The sequence below is a fragment of the Siniperca chuatsi genome, linkage group LG11, assembly GCF_020085105.1.
Source record: "Siniperca chuatsi isolate FFG_IHB_CAS linkage group LG11, ASM2008510v1, whole genome shotgun sequence".
NCBI classification, from domain to species: Eukaryota; Metazoa; Chordata; class Actinopteri; order Centrarchiformes; family Sinipercidae; genus Siniperca; species Siniperca chuatsi.
The window spans coordinates 25,458,263-25,479,398 of NC_058052.1; the positions used below are offsets into that span (position 1 = coordinate 25,458,263).

At 37.6% G+C, this 21,136-nt stretch overlaps 1 protein-coding gene across 2 annotated transcripts; it reads left to right on the forward strand.

The window, feature by feature from the left end:
- Nucleotides 1-5,360: 5,360 nt before the first annotated feature.
- On the forward strand, nt 5,361-20,293 carry LOC122884735 (gap junction alpha-5 protein-like). 2 transcript variants are annotated; one of them, XM_044215038.1, is made up of 7 exons: nt 5,361-5,787; nt 10,840-10,990; nt 11,672-11,836; nt 13,012-13,299; nt 15,954-16,031; nt 16,130-16,278; nt 18,021-20,293. In XM_044215038.1, the coding sequence occupies exons 2-7, from the start codon at nt 10,922-10,924 to the stop codon at nt 18,511-18,513; spliced, it is 1,242 nt and encodes a 413-aa protein (XP_044070973.1). In that variant the 5' UTR covers nt 5,361-5,787; nt 10,840-10,921; the 3' UTR covers nt 18,514-20,293. The 2 variants fall into 2 exon arrangements, with proteins under 2 accessions (XP_044070973.1, XP_044070974.1); XM_044215039.1 differs by having other exon boundaries at nt 5,368-5,787; nt 15,966-16,031.
- Nucleotides 20,294-21,136: the final 843 nt, after the last annotated feature.

Consider the following 21,136-nt stretch of genomic DNA (forward strand, 5'->3'; position numbering starts at 1 on the left):
TAAGCATCAGGGTGGAATAATGCTGCCTTGCCTCACGTTTTCTGTCTGTAAATTAATTTGTCATGTATTTCATTAAACATAACTTTATGGACCACAACAACCATAGTACAAACAAAACTTGAAGGTCTTATAACTAGAATTTAACACAGGGCCCCTCTGCAAGACAGAGCCACAAGATCAGGTAATAATGCAGGCTGCCTTAGGTATTGTACTAATATTTGTAACATGTGTAACAAATTTGCAATTAACTAAATTACCAAAACCAGTTGACACCCAGCGGATTCTATATATCTGGGGCCCACTTTGCCAGTTCGTAATCCAGCCTCGATAACTTGAAAACCTGATGTCCCAAAGTCCTGTTAATAAACAGGACAGATTGCAATCCATATTTTACAGATATAATCATCTTTCAACCACCCGCAGAAAGGATCTCTTTGTCCTCTCTCTATTGAGGGAACAGTGTGTGGTTCAGCTTCAAACTTCTTCCCACTTTGTCTCACTCTCTCTGCGGTGTGACTGTCAGAGAAGAGGAGGTGCTGAGGTTCAGATAAACCCACCCTCCCGGTGTGCGCTGTAACACCAATGGAGCGCTTCCTAAAAATAGCACTTTGAGGTCAGACAGAGTGTGTGCACATCATTTGCGTGTGTGTCTTTTAAGGAAAGGTATGTTATCGTTTGTCTCGTAAGCTCAATGCAAGATGATAACAGAGGTGTGATACATGCAAAGACACATGGAAATGCGAACACATACACACACTTATGTGAGGTGTGAGAGCAGGGAGAGGAGATGATGACAAGAAGTAAAGGTCTGCTCACACTCTCTTCGTGTCTCTTCACCATTGAACCTCTCTGGTTCTTTCAGAAGAGAACAAGAGATGATCCATTATTAGTCCAGGGCTTCCACAGAAAGCATGCCTGTAAACACGCACTAACACGCACAGCGCCGCTGGTGTGTTTCAGGCTTATAAACCATAAACATAATTTATAAAATATCATTTTATTATCAATTAATGTTTTGGATGTTTTTTCATGAATTATTTTATGTATAAAATTACCAAAAATAGTGAAAAATGCCCATCAAAAGTTCTTGAGATATTCATTTTACAAGAAAAGCAGCAAATCTTGTCCTTGAAGTTCAAACCAGTGAAAGTAATGGGAAGGAATTTTTGCTTGATAAATTACTTAAATGTCAAATAACTATCAATTGACTGAAGACTTAAAGGACTTTTTTTAGCACTGTACAGCACAAAGCATCATGATATATTTCATAAACATAAAAAACGATGATGAAAGTGTAAAATTTGATTTTTACAAACATGATTCTGTGAGGGTGAGGCTGTCTTTTAATTAGTCTGTGAACTGTGCCAGTTTAGTAGTCTATAAATTAAAGTAATATCCTATAAACTTAAAAAAATAAAAAATAAATCAGTTACCTCCCATAACTATATTGCAGTTTATTCAGAAATTTGATGCTAATATATAAAATAGTTCTGACATGTCTGTTGATGCTTTTATTAGCTGCAGTGTCAGGCTCATAATGGCTCACTGAATTAATGAAAATGAATGAATATACTGTGTATATGTACATAGTTTGAATTAAAATTACCCAGTATCAAATAATGCTATTACACTTTATTCCAAAGTAGATACATCAGAAAGTATATACATTTTTACCTTTCAATGAATATGTATCACCATTATGAAGACATCTTACCAATCTGTTTAGGGTGGGATATCTTCATAAGCACAGTTTTTTCAAATCTCATCAACACAATCCATAATCCTTTATTGTATTATGTTCTGTGTTTTGTTACCTGTGCAAATATAAATAAATAAACTAGAACAAAAACAGACTGAATCTGATGCTTTAAATATATTTTGGTTTCTTCTCCCATATAAATGTCAAGAAGAATTCAGTTGAATGGTATGTCAAGAATTAGAAACGGAATCAGTAACAATTATCTTTCTAAACAATACCAAACCAATCAAAGTGATACGCAACTCTTTGTGAGGGTGCAGCGGAAATGTATGGTATGCGATCATACCATACCGCTGCTAAAGTGTGCCGCTCGGAGTCAGAAGAAAAAAGGATAACAATCCCAGAAGTTTGTTTTAAATCCCTGGTCATCAAATATCACAGGTTTGAATTCGAAGAGAGTCAAACTCTACATGTTTAACCAACTAAGTTTGTGACAAATAAGAAAATTAAAGCCAACCTGTTTGCTGGATTAAAGTTGTCCAAATTTACATCTGGATGGCAAATGGTTTCACACAAAGTTTTGTTGTGATGGGTGGCACAAGCGCTAATCACCTGAAGCTGTTTGGAACAAGACAAATCCTTGTTTATCAGTGCCGTCGTATCATGCATACTTTGTAAAAAGCATAAAAGGCTGTTTAAAAGTGCAGCTTTGATGAAAAGGTCATTAAAATTATTGAGCTTGAAGGAATACTGAGGTCTCGTAAGGATAGTCTGATTCCAGGAATATCACCGACTCAATGGTTTGTCTGTTAGAACAGATGAGCAAAGGCCAACCTTTCATTATCAAATAGTTTAAACTGGTTTATCTGACAACACAGGAAAAAGGACAAATGATATTAATCTAGACATCATAATTCCTAATTTCAGTAATTAATAACTAACTTCAAACACAATTATTCTGTAAACTTAGTTATGAAGAAATAACTTTCCACTACAGAAACTTAATCAGGACAGCAAATAAATCATAAACTACTAAAGCTGCTATAAATGCATTTTAAACCAAAGGAAACTTGCACATCATATACACACATCAAACTATTGGAGGGATGAGGCATTCACATGAGGACAGCCAGATCCTTTGTTTTTAAAGGGTTTATCACAGCTGAGCGGGCTGCCTATAATGATTCTGAGGCTCCGCCCATCCAGGAAGCAGAGAGGCAGGTAGAGGAAGGTTAGAGTGGGAGGGGGATTTTCCACAGGTCACGAGTTGCACGCAGGAAGGCTTTTGCCAGAAGAAAAGTGAAGTTATCTCTCTGGGAATCTGTAGATTTCCACTGTTTAAATGTCCTTGTTTAACCCTGAGGAGGGTCACTACGAGTATCAGACATGCTTCCTAAACTTCATGAAAATCCACTTAAGTGGAGCTGAATGGCATCACTTCATTGTTAAACCACCAGTGTTGATTCAGTGTTACAGACACTTGACTTCAGGTCGACTTCATCACAGTTCAACATAAAACAACACGTTTTCTTACATTTGGTACAAACTAAAGAGCTTCTGGTTATGTATTTTTGTTCACCAGCAAGTGTCACATGGTGTAACCGCTGTTTCATATGAATCGAAAAAAACTCTTCACACTGATAAAGGCCTGGAGGAAACCAGTGTCCATTTGACACTATCACAAGTTCTCTGGAAAAAAGAAACATTCTTCACAAATTTTCCACGCCATTAAAAGAAGCCTTGAGCTAAATTCTGTCTTAATATTTAACCCCTCTGTCATCCTGCAGTCATGAACTGTTGTCACTTTACTTCACAGTAAGAGTCTGCTGTGACTCAGATGACATGATGCATCATTTATTTTATTTTATTTGTTGTTTCTTTACGTTTAGACAAATAGTTTGACTTAAATTTATGAATAAGTGACCTGAGTTGAATTGAACTGAACTTGAGTTAAGGTGAAATGAATTGAAATGAATTGAAGCAACAAAAGGAAAGGGGGATACCTACAGTAAATAACATTATAATTGTTCCCATCTCACCTCTTGAGAGGCCTTGACCAACCAGCTGGAGGACATGATCCCTCACTGGTTTCCCACTTAATAACCGACTATTGCGTTTGTTGGAAAGGCAAGAAGCAATGCTGCTTATACTGTATGTCCATTTCAAATTTTCAATTAAACTTGCCACAGAAGACGAGCACAGAGAAGACGATCAAACTTGACTATTTAGAGGAAGTAAAAGCCGTAACAAGGTTTCCGTAGATGAACCTGTGGAAGGATTGTTAACGGTTGATGATGAACAAGTGTGTGATTGGTCTCATTACTTCTTTCAAACAGAAATAATGAAGCTGAAGTGACTCACAAGTACACAAGAATTTTTTATAAAACTGATAAAATAACACATATCATGTAATTCGGCTGATGTGGAAAAGAGGGTGTATTGATAACAAAAAGGCTGTAGACACTGTAGGACTCTTCGTATTCTTCTTATATATACCTACACTACACCCAAAAACCTAAAATAAAAACAGACCCCTGCAGAAAGTTCACGTAAACAAACACATAAGTTAATGAAAGTAACATAACATTTTAGGAATAGTGCAACATTTCTGGGAATTTGCTTATTTGTTTTCTTGCTGAGAGTTAAATGAGAAAATTGACAGCCCTCTCATATAAATTAAATAATAATAATACATTTTATTTATAAAATGATTTTCAAGGTATTCAAAGACACTTTAGATAAATACGTATGGTAATATGAACTACAGCCAGTTAGCCTAGCTTAGCACAAAGACTGGAAACATGAGAAACAGCTAGCCAGGCTCTGTCCAAAGGTAACAAAACTACTTGGATCTGAGCAGTTGCCAGGCAACCAGTGGAGTCTCCAGGAAGTCACTGTGCCCAGCCAACAAATAGTCTGGCGCATAACCCTGCATAAAAACTTTTTTACGCTTCAGTTTTTCAGATATAACGCTTGAGATGTGCTGCTTAGCACTATTTTGGACAGAGCCACGCTAGCTGTTTTCCCCCTGTTTCCAGTCTTTATGCTAAGCTAAGCTAACCAGCTGCTGGCTGTAGTCTTATACTAAACAGACAGATATGAGAGCGGTATCAAGCTTCTCATCTAAATCTTGGCAAGAAAAAGCATATTTCCCAAAATGTCAAACTATTCCTTAAAGTGAAAGGTAGCAATGAATGTCATGAATTACTAAGAGTTGCAAAAGAGTTGCTGCTCTTTAAATTGTGCACTATTATTAGTATTAATCTGTATTTAGCACTAGTTGATGGAAACAATAATTATTTGATGATTGGTTTGCTGCCTTTTTGGAAATTTGCTTAAAAGCAAAATTTATGTGGAAACTATGAACTATTTTCTCGCACAAAGTGTGTTCAAGCCACACATTTTAAATTTAAGTTTGTTCTCAGTCACACCAATAAAGCGACCGAACAGAGAAACAAAGAGAGACATAGAGAGAAGAATAGTGACATGGAGGAATGCAGGACTGGGACCTCCAGCCATTGTGTCCTAATACAATATCCGACTTCCTTTAGATGCCAGACACCACAAACACACACATGCACATACATAAGAGTTGCAGGCAGCAAGGCACCAGGCCCACTTCCTCTACTGCAGATGTAGACGATGGTGAGAGAGAGAGGGAGGAGAGAGAGAGAGAGAGGGAGGCTGGTACTAACTACAGTCTCACACACATTTCAGTTCAGACCTCTGGACTGTGTCGCTGTCAGCTCAACTGAATTAACTCAGCATTTCTTCATACATTTGTTCATCCGTCTGTCTCTGAAGCTAAACTCAGCAACTTAAGTCTGACAGCAACACACAAACTTGAGACTAGAAGAAGACAGTAATACACCTTAAACAACTGGAAGACATCTGGACCCGAGCGACCACCCCACATACAAACCTCTTCAGCTGCTGGCCCCTGAGGATCAGTGGAAGGGGAAGAAGTGCCTTGCTCAAAGGCACCTCAGCAATAGCTGCTGAGGAAGAGAAGAGAACAGCCACTTTACCAATTTTGTCAAGATTTTCTCAGGACTACTGCAATTCCCTGCTTCTGTAATCTAAATCAGGTACAGTGTGTGTATGCGTCCGTCAGGTGGATTCTGTAACACAACATACTGCCTACAACTTCTAGTAGCTAAATATTTACTTACATATTCAATATCACAAATTTCATTTTATTCACTTTTCAGCCTTTAAGTGTTTGCTTATTAATTTTTTTATCCCTGTCATGGTGAAAACTCCTCTGAAACAGCCGGTGGAGGAATGCAACTGGGAATGCAAGTCCATTTACTTTATACTTTTTACTCCACTACATTTGTCTGACAGCTTTAGTTACTCTGCAGATAACAATTTTATATACCCTTCCTGTCCAGTGAAAACCATGTATCTCCAAATTTGGTGATGTTGAATGTTTCTGATAGGATTAAGTGTTTCCTTTATGGGTTGAGAAAATTCTTCCTCCTTCTTAAGCTAAATAAACTATTTAAATGAAATTAAAAAGCTGAAAACAGGCTGTTTTTCTGAGCTCATGAAACGTTTTTAGAGATACGTGGTTCTCACAGGACAGCGACTACAAACATATGATGATCTTATAGACTATGATGCATTGCTGTAGATTAAACTACCCAACAATATATAAAAAGTAGTTAAAATTAGCTCAACCTTAAACATCTACAGCAGTAAAATGCAACACACACGTGAATGCAGCAGTAATATTAATCCAGAAACATCATATATAATAGTAAAACAATGCCAGTGACTTTACTGCATAATGAGTACTTTTTGCTGATAATACTTACATACTTTTACTTAAGTAAGGTTTGGAAGTAGGACTTTGGTAGTGGAGTATTTTCATAGTGTGGTATCAGTACTTTTACTTAAGTAAAGGATCTGAATACTGAATCTGAATCTGAATACAAACTCACATTTGTGAAATTTCTCCAATGCACTTTTTAATACTCAATGATATACAGTGTTAGGCCTATAAAAGAAGTTTTTACCACAAAAATAACATTTAAATGCAGAAATATGCAAAGAAGAAAGCCATGGCAGGTTTAACAGGCAGAGTAGCTGTGGTCAGGAGGCAGCCGCTGTCATCAGAAACGAAGATTTAGCCTAGAGTCTTAGATTTAGATGATATTTAGATATCTGATGAAAGGCTAAATTAATTTCCTTCAGGACTGTGACAGTAACAGAGGGGTAGACAGATGATCTAATAAAGTTAACGAGGCCATATTCTGGCAAATTATGTCTAAAGTTCTTCAAACACAATTATTTCTTAAAATGCATCATCACTTGCAGTTTCCATAGACTCTCAGTGTGGGAAAGAAAACAAACAAACATACAAAAAATCTCCTAATATCAAATTGTAAACGTTTCAGGAATTAGTGCGAGAAAAACAGGCTAGTTTTGAGGTTCATGAAAGCGCTTGTCCAAGTTTGAGTAAAACATGGGCATGTTTGATTTATTTGTTGGTATTGTTTTTAAATTGACACCCCTTCCCTTTTTGATCTCACATTTTTATCATGTTGACCTTTAATATTTTGAATTGCAGAATATTAATAGTGTCAGTTATAAATAAAGACTAAAAACATCCTCAGGTCTGAGCGATGTCAACGGTTTATCATGTATTATTGTAAACCAGCAGTACTTTGTGTGTGTGTGTGTGTGTGTGTGTGTGTGTGTGTGTATGCCCATTATCAAGACAGGATACAGAACAATACTGAGTGCTGGATTATGGGCACACACACACACACACACACACACATACAGACACGCACATGCGCACACATACACGCACGCAAAGGTCAGGCGAAAGTCTATACAAGGAAGTAATATTGTTATTAATGATACTGGGAGCACTTGTGAAAGACATAAATACACACACACACACACACACACTCATAGACACACACACAAAGCCTTTGGGTTTCACAAAAACAGGAAGGGAGGGGCATTTAAGGGGACATTTAATAAATAAGGGACTATCAAAAAAATTTCCCCGATCTGATATTAAACTCTTAAATTCTCTCAAGATGTGGTTTTATGACTTTGTTTTATCCCACAGGCAGATTAAGTTAATTTTATCTTAAAATTTAATATGAAATCAGGACGGTTTGAACAATGAATCTTCTGAAACAGACTTTAAAAACTGAAGGCTACAGTAAGAAAAGTACAGTAAGTAAAAATCCAAGTTGAAGTTATCTATAAATTACATAGATATGGAAAAGACAGAATCTATAGCTAGATAAAGTTAATAAAATGATCAGTGACATTTGCTCCCGACACTCAGAAATGTGTTTTGCTTGTTGTTAATTCACTTGGATGTTTGAGCTTAACTGTGCAGAATGATGTGTGTGCAGAGTTTGACATTCATCTGCGGAAGGAGGAAAGTTTCTCTGCGCTCACCTAAAATCTCAGTTTAAGTCGTGTGCGTACGAGCACGATTAGTCACATTACAACAGTTCTGTAAGCCAATCAGGATCCAGTATGCAACTTACACAAGTTTGGTGTGGAAACTTGAAACCTCCTGTGTACATTTGAAAATGGACTTTCCAGTGAACTTGGAGACATCTTGTGTGCAGCCGTTAAACTTTTGAAATGAGCAATATTTGCATATTGATAGATTCTGGATATTTTTTAATGATGGAGATGTCGTTTTAAGAATTTGTAACGTGGTTATTGAACTTTTTTTGTGGAAAAACCACATCAGGCAGAAATTATTATTCAAAGCAGAGCATTCTTATATGCTTTTAAAAAAGTTTATACTGGTTTGAATAGAAAGAGGGTGAGCACTGCAGTTTAGTTCAGAGTTGTTGATGGAAAAGCAAAAAGACACAATACAGCCCAAAGATAAACAACTGAAGTGGCAGTTGTGGTTGGTTAAATAAAGGGTAAATAGAGTAAAGAAATTCATTAAATTATTTTTAAAAACAAACTTCTAACTACCTAAAACATTAACGGGAACAACACCTGCTTTTAGTGTCAAAGGGGAAGGGCTTCTTTAAAAACATTTGCACTGACTGTCACACACGGGAGAATTGTGGAGGAGACACAAAGAGCATCTTATTTCAATACATGTAACCTTTTATTCTAAACAAATCCTTTCATTGTAAAAAAGACTAGATTTAGCAGTTTCTTACATTAAAAAGGTGTTTTTTAGGCAGCCAACATTAAGTCTTGCATGTTGAACCAATGAGCAACAAAAAGGCAAGACTGTTCAGTACACTCCCTGCTTGCAAGTGCAACTTTGACCAATTGGTAAAGGAGACTAAATGATCACTATGTTGGATTGTATAGCTCAGACAACTGTAAAACCTCTGCAGGTTCATCTGCTACTCATATCTAAGGACAAGAGAAAAGTGGGCAACAAAAAAATCATTTAAAGCTAGCAATATGTCACTCAAAACTGTATGACAAAGCTATGAGGAAATTACCTTATATGGTGCCATTAATAAGCTCCCAAACACAACGTCACTGAAACGTACCATACAGTCAGATTACCATGAAATTAACTGAGCACAGTCATGTTCCCAAATGATGCTGACTCCTTAGCAAGCACTTTCTTTCAGGACAAACATTTATGGTTCCAAGAATAGAAAAATAAGAACATATTGTTTTTTCTTACCAAAGCTTTCATACTGTTGGGTGTAATGAACATTGAAGCCTCTGTAGGAACTGCTAGCTGAGCTTTGGACTTCTGGTCTTCTGGTTTGTATTTTACAGAGACAAAAGAGTAGTAGTAGTACACATAGCATACATAAACATACCCATACATTGCCACAGTGACAGAGAGAAGGAGAGAGACAGACAGACTATGTGTGTGTGTGTGTGTGTGTGTGTGTGTGTGTGTGTGTGTGTGTTTACAGTAGACGTCGAGTTTTCCTTCCCCAGAGACAGACGGAGGGGAGTGTGAGAACCGAGAGCGAAGCTAAACTAAGACATGGGCGCAGACATTTTTATTAATGGGGTCAGGGCCGGGTGGAGAGAGGGTCACAGGGTCAAGATAATTCAAGAACTCACACATACACATGCACACACACACTTGCTAACCACCATCACACACCAAGCAGTCAGGTTACAGCAACAACTAGTACTGTATTCTTCAATAGTTTGTTCACCAGTCAAGTTTCCATCCAAATTTTAAACAAATTTTGAACAAATTTCCAGAACATTGGCCAGAGAAAATGTGAATTAATGTGTTTCCATCCACTATTGTTATATGAATATTTGTTGGTTCGGAGTTAAACAGCTGGTGGTCACCATTAAACCATTGCAGAAGAAGAGGGCACAACAAAATAACGTAATTAAAAGAGCTCCAGTCAGACCTCAAACAAACGAAAATGATGTGAAAAACGTAAAACATGATGGAAATAGGCATTTGTTTGTATTCGAGAACATTACAGTCTCCTTACTGGTCCACACAGATCTAGGCGCCGTTTCCTAATAACGATTGATCTTAGAAGTTAAAAGCATTTTCTACGAACACTTAAATTTCAATGTATGCTTCTATGTAACTGTATGCTTAAGTCTATATGATACAGCATACTGCAGTCACAATATCTCACATCTTGTATATCTTCATAATGTGTAGCCTTATAAGAATAACAATGATTCAGATACATGTGAATGTAAATTAGAATATTTCCAGAGATCTGTGTGTGAGTGTGAGTCACATTGGTATTATCTCAAAAAAGATGTAAAGTATAACATGCTATCAGGTGATGTATGCACTTTGCTTTTCCTCTGATTCAGAGTTTTGTTGAAAGGGAAATAACTAACTGAAGCAAAAGTAGACAAAGGTGGTTAAAGGAAAATAGATGCACCAAAAACAGAAATCAGGTTTTACACAACATAAGTCACAAAATGAACTGAACATAAAAGACTGAAGATATACATCAGTATAACAGTGCATAAGGGAGGAGATCTCCATAACATTTTCTATAGGCTTTTCACAGTATGGCTGTTAGTCTTTTTCATGGACATTATCACCTCATACACACAACTTTGTCTTTTGTTAAAATAAACCATGGATGAGACTACGAGAAGCCTACATGCAACAAATGAGCCACCTGACCCTGCTGCAGACATGACACCTGTGTGTGCTCTCTGTTCCTCAGGTGAGTCTTGTACCTGCAGAGCGACTGCTGAGAGGTCATCGGTGGGTGAGTTGAAAATTGTGAGCTGAGCCTGTGATTGGTCATGGCAGACTGGAGCCTGCTGGGAAACTTCCTGGAGGAAGTACAGGAGCATTCTACCTCTGTTGGCAAGGTATTACACACAAACACATGCACACTGCACACATGGCATGCCAGCATGGCACCAGTCTGACTTCCTCTGCACATGCTGGAAAAAGAGGTAAACAGACATATATGCACTCAAAATAAAACATTCATATATTTCCAAATCCTCCAGTTTATATTTTGTGTATCCTGTTTCTCTGAATTGTTCTTATAATAAGCAGATATAAAGTTTTTCTCAGTATAGGTATGTTCGTTTACATTGTACAAGAAAAAATCATCTTAACATAATCTAAAATAGCAACAAAACGTTCATAGCTTTTATGTAACTCCCTCTAAAATATCATCAATAACGATTCATCTTATCTTCAAGTAATATTTTTATAAAGGTGTCAAAAGGGTCCCTAAATAATTTCTCCTCGTGCATTATTTTATTTAATTTCAACTTTATTATCCCTGACTACTGAAACAAAATACATGAGAAACATGTAAGGGACTATTCAATCCTTCAGTCAGGCAGACAGTCGGTCTTCCTGCAAATCTACACTCACATTGGCTTTTTATGGCATTTTCAAATCTTGTTACATAAGTTCTTCTACAAAACATTCTGATTATGTCATTATTTCCATACAGTATCTTGTATATTTCCATGTTTCTGAGGGTTTGATATAACTTTTTGTATATCTTGCTTGTTGTTTTTTTCGCTCCACAGGTGTGGCTGACCATCCTGTTTATCTTCCGTATCCTGGTGCTCGGTACTGCTGCTGAGTCGTCGTGGGGAGACGAACAGGAAGATTTTGACTGTGACACTGAACAGCCGGGCTGCGAGAACGTTTGTTACGATCAAGCTTTCCCTATAGCACATATACGATACTGGGTAATATATACAACCTAATGTCATGTGATGTGAGGAAAACAGAGACAAAATGATGATTTTGGGGAAATAGTAGGTAGGCCACTCATATTTGGGTGTAATGTAGAGATGGGCGGATGATACAGAAGCTCCAAAGCTTATTTCACTCCTGGGAAGCGCACTGTTTCGCTACATTGTGTCGGAGTTTGTGTCAAATGAAGAACGTGACTGATGATGTCCGAAGCTTCAATTGTCACTGGTGCTTCATTCAGTTTGACAGTTTTGAAAGTTTGCAGTTAAACTATGTGAGAGGCACATTAGTGGGATAAGAAGAAAGGAGGATAATTGAAAAATATGGCGATGTACACTAGAAAGACATAATCATAAGTATGAGAACATTTACACCTGATACCAAGTATATAATAAAGTAATTAATTTAATGAATATCACTCTCCAATCACATCTCAGCTCACATGAAATGTTACAGAAATATCAAGTTAAGATGCCACAGTGACACTGGGCCTAAACTACACCAAAAAGCCTACTTTAATATTTTGTGCATAGCACCTTTCACAGAGCAAGGTCACAAAGGGCTTCATAAGAGTAAAAATTGTTAAAAATAAGACCATAAAAACAGTAAAAAGAAACAACCAATAAAACATAAGTAACAAACAGAGGTTAATAACCAATAAAATTATAAACTTGGCTTTTTGGACAATGCACTTATTATTTATTTTACTGTAACATATCGCACAATAACAACATTTAATGCAGTAGTTTTGCAAGTCCCCAGATGACACTGTGTTTGCTGCATTTGAAGCCGCGAAGCTTCATATCTTTTTTTTGGCACAAATAGAAAGGATTGATAGACAACTTCTCCCCTAATTGAAACATGAAAGACCAAAACATAGACATACCAAACATGAAGTAGTGTGGAGTGTACATTCAGTGTCCTGCAAGTTGGAATTTGGACATAGGGAACAAAACAAACAAAATTAATTTGCAAGGCAATTATAAAACAGTAAGGATACAATTAATTTATGGTGTGATTTTTAAATTGGTTAGCAGTGATGTAAAGTAGTTTAGAAGTGTAGTTAGTTGCCTACATCATGCAAAATTGTTGGATAAATTCTTAAATTTTGAGCGCCACTAACCTTTAATTGAACTGTTAGTTATAAATCTTGCTGATCTCCTCCCAGGTGCTCCAGATCGTGTTTGTGTCCACTCCCAGTCTGATCTACATGGGCCACGCCATGCACACTGTTCGCAGAGAGGAGAAGAGGAGGAGCAGAGAGGAAGAAGGGGGAGGGAGAGAGGAGGACCCAGGAGGAGGTGAAGGCGGTGGTGGAGGAGGAGGAGAGGAGAGGAAAGAAGAAAAGGATGAAGGAAAGGAGAAAACAGAAGGTCCATCAGCAGGCCGAATCCGTCTGAGGGGAGCGCTGCTAAAGACCTACATACTGAGTATACTGATACGAAGTGTCATGGAGGTACATGCTACTATTACTACTGATACTGCTGCCGCCACTACTACTATTAGCTCTGTAGGGCTTTTTAAGCCTCTTTTAGCTAATTGTTTTGGTTTTACGGTACATTTACTGTGGTTCTTTCTCAGCACCCGTTTCCATGAGCAGCTGCAGGCAGCTGTTTTCAGGAAAGTAGCTCTGATAAACCCACTGTACGCTACCTGCCCATCACCAAACGCCAGACAAAGTTAGTGACTAGCTGGTGAAGAAAGTGCTGATTTAGCAGCTAAAGAACCAGATGTTTCCCTCAGGAGATGCATTGGACTTACAGTCATCAGGTGACCAGATACACGACTCCAAATGAATGATAGTGTTGCTCGATGGATGTGATAAATAAGCAACTTTTTGATAACATGTTTTTGATGTAAGAGGTCTATAGGGTTTTTTCAGCTTAAATAATTAATAAATAATAATGAATGCAGCTTTCAGTTTGTTGCTTGCCTTTTGCCTTTACTGTAAACTTTTCATCTTTAATTACTTTGTCAAATCGAACTGCTTTGAAAATGCAAAATAGAAGTAATGTTGTGGCAGAAGTACAACTAGTATAAAATCAGTTCTTCTAACCTGTTAAGAGTTCAAAGCTAGGATAACAAATTCAGGCTGCCTTTTCTTTTAAATTGAAATTGTTCAAGTAAAGCTTAATTGAATGTAAAATTATGAGGTCTGCTGTTTATTTTAACTTGTAAAAGATACAATTTGTTGGCGGCCTTCTAATATTCTGTTATTAATACTGTTGGTCTTGTTTCAGAGCAAACTCCTGTGTGCCCTCCGTACATTACATGCTGACATATTTCATTACTAGTTTTTTTTTTTAGTGTGGCCATCTATCTCCTTTAAAATGTCTTTATAGTTGCTCGTGCAAGAATCACCTCTCTCCATTTTTCTGTACAATTATACATGGCAATATAGCATACTGCAGGATATATCATGATAATGGTATTTCAAACCCAAAAGTACCTGAATGAGAGAGAGTAAATAAAAGATTCAGTGAAAAAAGTAACTGTAAAAGTATTGTATTTAAGTACGGTTCTGAGATACTTGTAAATTACTTGAATATTTCCATTTTATGCTCCTTTATACTTCTACTTAACTACATTTCAGAGGGAGATATTGTACTTTTTACTTCACTAGATTTATTTGATAACTTTAGTTACTATGGCATGTGCTCAGTCCTTGTACTCCTGGACCTTAGACACAATCGACCACAGCATCCTGTTAGACAGACTGAGGCACTGGGTGGGGATATCTGGATCAGCCTTAGAATGGTTTTCATCTTTCCATTCGAATAGAAGGTTCTGTGTCTCTGTGAACAACTATTCATTTTCCTCTGTTGAGTATGGTGTGCCTCAGGGATCAGTTTTGGGACCAATTATATTTTCTTTATACATGCTTCCCCTTGGGCATGTTATTTATAGACATGGTGTCTCTTTTCATTTTTATGCTGATGATACGCAGATGTATCTGCCCGTTAGATCCACAGTGCTGAGTTCACTTAACAACTGTCTCTGTGATGTCAAAAACTGGATGTCAAAAAATGTCCTTCAACTAAACTCAAACAAAACAGAGATCATTGCCATCGGGTCCCAGCACATGGCAAAACAAATTCTGCCATCTGCTGGTTACCTATTGGAACACATTAAGCCTGTTGCAAGGAATCTTGGCATCTGGTTTGATAATAATTTAAGTTTTGAGCAGCACACCACAAAGCTTGTGCAGTCGTGTTTTTATCATCTTAGAAATATATCAAAAATACGATCTATCTTAAGACACAGACACCATTTAACACGCCTTCATCTCATTACGCCGGGATTCCTGCAACAGCCTTTTTACTTGCCTCAACCAAAAATCTATTGATTATCGACTCCAGACTGTACAGAACTAAGCAGAACCAAGAAATGTGATCACATCACTCCTGTTTTAGCCTCTTTACACTGGCTCCCAGTATGTTTTAAAATAGATTTTAAGATTTTACTAATTACTTTTAAGGCTCTTCATGGCCTCTCTCCCTGCTATATCTCTGACCTCTTACCGTACCGTACTTTTTCTTGTTTTTTATGTTTTCTTTTCAAACCAGATGGTTTTATGACTTGCGTGTTTTATTTTGCTGCCTTTGTGAAGCACTTTGTAACATGGATTTTGAAAAGTGCTCTATAAATAAAGATAATTATTATTATTATCATTACTAGTTACTTTGCAGATTCACATTAATAATACAAAATATAATCAACTAATAAGTTATTGTGTATTATTATAGGTTAAGATATAACACTTCAGAAGCTACACAGCAGTATATGAAGTAATTAACATTAGCTCTACCTTTAGCATCTGCAACATTAAAGTGATGTACACATTAATGCATCAATAATTATATAATGAAACATTATTCTGAAAAGGGCCATTCTGCATTATAAGTACTTTAAGTATATTTTGATGCTAATACTTTTTTGTTCTTTTACTTCAGTAACGTTTTGACTGCAGGACCTTTACTTTACTTGTAATAGAGTATTTCTGCACTGTGGTATTACTACTTTTACTTAAGTAAAAGATCAGAGTACTTCTTCCAGCACTGTATAAAACTGTATAAAATACAGTAAATGAATGCGGCTGACTGTGATTAGATGTCCATACAGGTGGTGTTTCTGTGTCTCCAGTACTTCCTGTATGGAATCTTCCTCAATCCTCTTTATGTCTGCAAGGTAAAAAACAGAAGTCAATATCATTTTGAATTCATGCTATGTATAAAATATGATATTCAGGCCTACAGTCATATACAATCCCTCCCTCTGTCTCTCAGGCCTGGCCCTGTCCACATCCAGTGAACTGTTATGTCTCCAGACCAACAGAGAAAAACATTTTCATAGTGTTCATGTTGGCTGTGTCGGCTGTCTCTCTGGTCCTCAGTGTGCTTGAACTGCATCACCTGGCATGGAGACGTTGCTGCAGGTAGAAACCCTGTGTGTACACATTCGTGGGGAGAGGTTTGAGTTTAAAAGACCATAATGGGGGCTTTGCATGTTTTGAAACCTTTAATCAAACTGCATATACCCAACATTACTGCAGGTGATTTCCAAAGGCACTCTGTAAGATCTAAAAATGCCACAAAGCCATTTATGTATGTTTGTTAAGTTCTCTGATGTCTGGAGAAATCCATGTTTAACATTAGTTAGTAAAAAACAAAAACAATGACACAGTGGGCTGTCATACTTTAAACCAATAAAACTACCCCATGAAGATGTTTCTACTGAGCCAAAAACCAACCAGGGGTGCTGTTTCTGGAGGGAGACATGTTTGAACTCACTGCCGATTAAAACATCCAAAGATCTTGTTATCCTGATTTTGTCGACTAGATTTTCTCCAGAGATCTGGTTACAAAAGATGACACATTTTTAGATAGTCAGCTATTAGTTTCAGTTTGTGCTCTGACCTTATGAAAATCAACTAGCAGTTTTGATACATATCTGAGATAAATAACCCAACATAGTGAGCGTCCCCTTTATTTAATGGTTAAAGTTACAGTATCATTGTCATGTTTGTTGCCTGTTAGTTAAAGGAAGCTTCAACAGGCAAGACCTAATATTTGTTGCTGAGAAGTAATGTTCTTTTACAATGTCCATATTCACTTATTCTCAACAAAACAGCCTGTGGTTGCAATGCTTCTCAGCAGTTGACTCTCAAGTCTCAGACGTTTTTTAATTAACAGGTCTTTTTCTTAACTGAACAAGCAAGTATCATCTAATTATGATCAACAACTAAAAATAAATGTGACTAAATATTCAAGTCTGAAAGCTTAATTGAAATAAAAGAAAACAAATAGCTGCCTTTAAAAAGAATGAAATTAATCTTAAAACATATACAGTCAGTAATAATGAATATGCAATTTTTAGGGAAAGGAGAACTCCACCGATTTTACACATACAAATTAATTTACTGGGGGCTGGGGCGTACTATTCAGCCTATGACAGTTGTTTAATGGTGTCTTTGTAAAGTCTGAGAATATAAATTTGATGATGTTATCAGAGTTATCTTGGATTGGGCTTGGAGACTTAAAATTTATAACAGAAAGGATGTGTTACAAGTTGGGGGCACAGAGTTTGAAAGACATGGGCAGGGAGGGTCGAAAAGATACTATACAGTAATGTATCACCCAGAGTAGCTCCAGCTTCCTCAGGCCTGTTAGGTAGGAATAAGGTTTTGTTACGGGTTTGGGTTATTGGTCAACAGTGAAAGGTATTCATGTGGACTGAAAGATAAAAAGATTTGTATGTATGCAGTGTAGTGTATGTGGGTGGAAAGGCTCTTTGTATTAGTCCTGTAGAACTGGATGTAAACAAAGCTCTCATGTCTAAAGTACATTTCCCACCAAGAGAGTCCTGCAACTATTTTAAGTCTTCAGTGATTTTACTTCCTGGAATTAAATGTAAAAGCCAAACTGTATGAGAAAAAACCCTGCAGGCCTGAAATCTGACTGTTCACTTCTTCTGGGAATGAACAGCCAACTTCAAGTACATTAAGTAGTTTAAACCAGACTTACTTATGGGTTCTACAAGAGCACATAACATTGTTTCACAACCTCTTACTGGATCCAGCTCAGGGTACAGTTAAAACATTATGTTTACTAATCTAATTCTTTATTGTGAGATTGTATTGTATCATATCTGTTAACTGGCTAAAACTCTTTGTTGCAGGCGGTACTCCCTCACAGGGAAGGCTGTCACTCCAACTAACGCCTCGCTGGCCCGACAGCTCTCTCTGTCTCCTCCACCGCCGCCAACCCCACCTCCAGACTTCAGCCAGTGTGTGATTGGCTCCTCGCACTTCCTGCCGCTCCCTTTCCCCAACCATCGTCTGGCTAACCGACAAAACTCAGAGAACATGGCCACTGAGAAGCACAAAATGGCCGCCGCTGTGGAGGAGGTAAACCTCCTCCAAATGAGCTGCTACTCTCCCGGATGGCAGGAGACTAGTAACAATCAGATTCAAGATGGCGGATACCTGAGGACCGACTCTAGCTGCTACAGTCCTGGGAGCAGGGAGATCAGCTGCCCTCAGACCCAAAATGGCGGCCCAGACGGGCTGATGCTTTGCTCGAATGGAGGGCTCTGTCAGAAGGACAAACGAAGATTCAGCAAAACCAGCGGAACGAGCAGCCGAACAAGAGCAGACGACCTTTCTGTTTAGAAAGAAAGCAGAAACTGACGGATTCAACTACTCACACACCTGCTAGATAAACTGAGACATATTTGACCCTTTGAGCAATACACATAACTTCTCATCTAAGACAGCTGGAGGAATCTACCCATTTAGCATGAACACTGACTCTTTTGTTTTTCTGCCATTAAAAAGAGCGAAACTCCACTCTTGATTAGGAGACAGACATTATTCTGCTCGTAACAAGCCAAAAATTGAGTGCTCAAAGTGCTCCTGACTGACCATGATCGGACTTTGAGGTGTTCACATTGCAGATTAATCGTTCAAGTGTGTTTTTAAAAGTCAAAATACAGAACAGTATACAGCACATTCATCTGGAGAGCCATGTTTAACATAATCTAAATGCAGACAATCCTTAAAAACGGTTCCTACAGTGATTTTACCCAACACTTTTGAAGCTTGAAGGAATTTCCAATCTATTTGTAGCCTACAAGCCTGAGATGAAAATCGTGCTCTAATCACAATGCACTAAACCTTTAGTTGCTATGGTTGCCAGAGATTTCACTCAAGCTGATGGTGAACCTGCACTACGTTCACTATGGTCTGATACTTTTTTAAAAGATTTATAAACGGTCATTTATGCAGTTACAGACACATTTTTGCAGAAACGTTTATATTAAATCATCAGCTGCAATGTTCACATGTATCTCGGTTGATGAAACAGATTTTTGGTGATAGCTGAGGACAGTGGATGCTGCTCACTCTGAAGGACTGGCAGTTGCTGCAACTTAAAGCAAATGTTCTCTTAAAAGGAAGATTTAAGCCAAATGCTCCTTCTTCTGAAGGTTTTTGAGGGAAACAACTAATGGTATAACTTGGGACTGGTGTTAGTCCACTGCTTGTACCACAGAGACTTCCCACCTGCTGTCAGTGCTGTTCCATAGTTAACAAACTGTTATTAAGAGGCTGTTCTCTACATCTGACTGATTTACAGCCCTTGAATCTTCCCAAGAAATTAATGACTGAGCCTCATATCTGTGGAAGTCACAACACTGGGGGTGTTTGGGAACTTTTTGACCCCTCAAGCAACCAAAGTTTTACCTGTGGACTGAGCCTAAACTCACCAATTTACTGGCTGAAATTGACCATTGTCGTCGGACAGTGAAGTAGTGAAGTAACAGGAACTTAACTGGTGCAATTTTGTTAAACTGTTATTGTTATTAGCATCAAAGAAATGATTTCTTTGTCATCATTTTTACTGTATATCCAAGAGTCTAACCTGTTTTGGGCTTGTTTAAGTTTTGACTGCAGCAGTGCCTGTTTTAGCCCCATTGGATGTTTGTCTAATGGTTTCATCAGTGGACATGAATATGAAGCACAAATGCTGATTGCATCTTCACACCGGCATGTTTTTAACATTTCTTGTCATTTCATGTTTTAATTTCTCATTTATATCCTAAATTGTAGTTTTGTGACACCCTAGTCAGTTTGGGTGACTTCTGGTGAGTTTCTACTGCACTGTTTTATGGGCCATAATTTCTCATCATGGCTATGAACACATCTGGACTGAAACACAATGGACTACAATCTCTGACATGTAAGTTGTGTGTTTTGTTGGTTAGTGGTTACTTGACAAGAACACAGCAAATGATACTTTTCCAAAAATGATTAGTTATTACTATTATTACTATCAATGATAATTTAAAATTGTTGGATATTATATTGTAGTTTTGTATTTATTATTCCACTTCAATAATGTGAATGCTGCATATGTTTAAAAAGCTTTGCAGATAAAACTATGCAAAACCTGTGAAGAGTCTGTTCTGTCTCTGCGGTCTCTGTATGTGCAGTAACACAAGGGCATCTTATAAAAGTACAAATGCAGTGTTGTTTATGTGATGGACATAATAATAGAAACACCCTTGCCCTGCTGTACTCACCAGTTTTATTTTCAATTTGCGTAAAAATTATTTGTGACCTTATGTTGTCCGGAAAGTTGACACCTGCTGCCAATTAGTAGTTGAGCTAACCCGACTCAGTTGTGGAGCTGCCTTGATATACATTGAATAAGTCTATTTCACAGCAAACATTTAGGCTTTTCATAGTAGGAAAAGTACAGACTAAGCCAGTGTGTCCCAGTAAACCATGACAGTGTGACAGTGAACTAGCATGCATGAAACTGAAGCAGCTAAATGGAATTCAGCCATCATTACTTTTATTATTTGCACCTCTGCTTTTCTTACTGTGACATGTCAAAAGGTTTTCCATGGAAAAAGGTCTACTGCTGTTGAATCAAACTCAACATTACATAATGTGGTTAAGCAGGTAAAAGTCTCATCAGCTGAAAGACACTTTAAAGCCGGGCAGACACTGTACGGATTTGGCCTGATTTTAGCCCCGAATTGGTCGCCCCCAACTTGTTTTTTAGAATCGGCTGAATGATCAACAATCTGGCTTTCGGACAATCGGATGGATTTCTGGCAGGTCACAAATTTTGGTCAGCTGTCTCACAGTCTGAGCAGTTCCACGGTCCGATTTCCCATGACTGCTGTCAGAAGATCTGTTATCAACTGTAGTGAGCTTGTTTTAATATTATTGGAATAGTATTTTCTGAATCAGAATCAGAAATACTTTATTGATCCCCGAGGGGAAA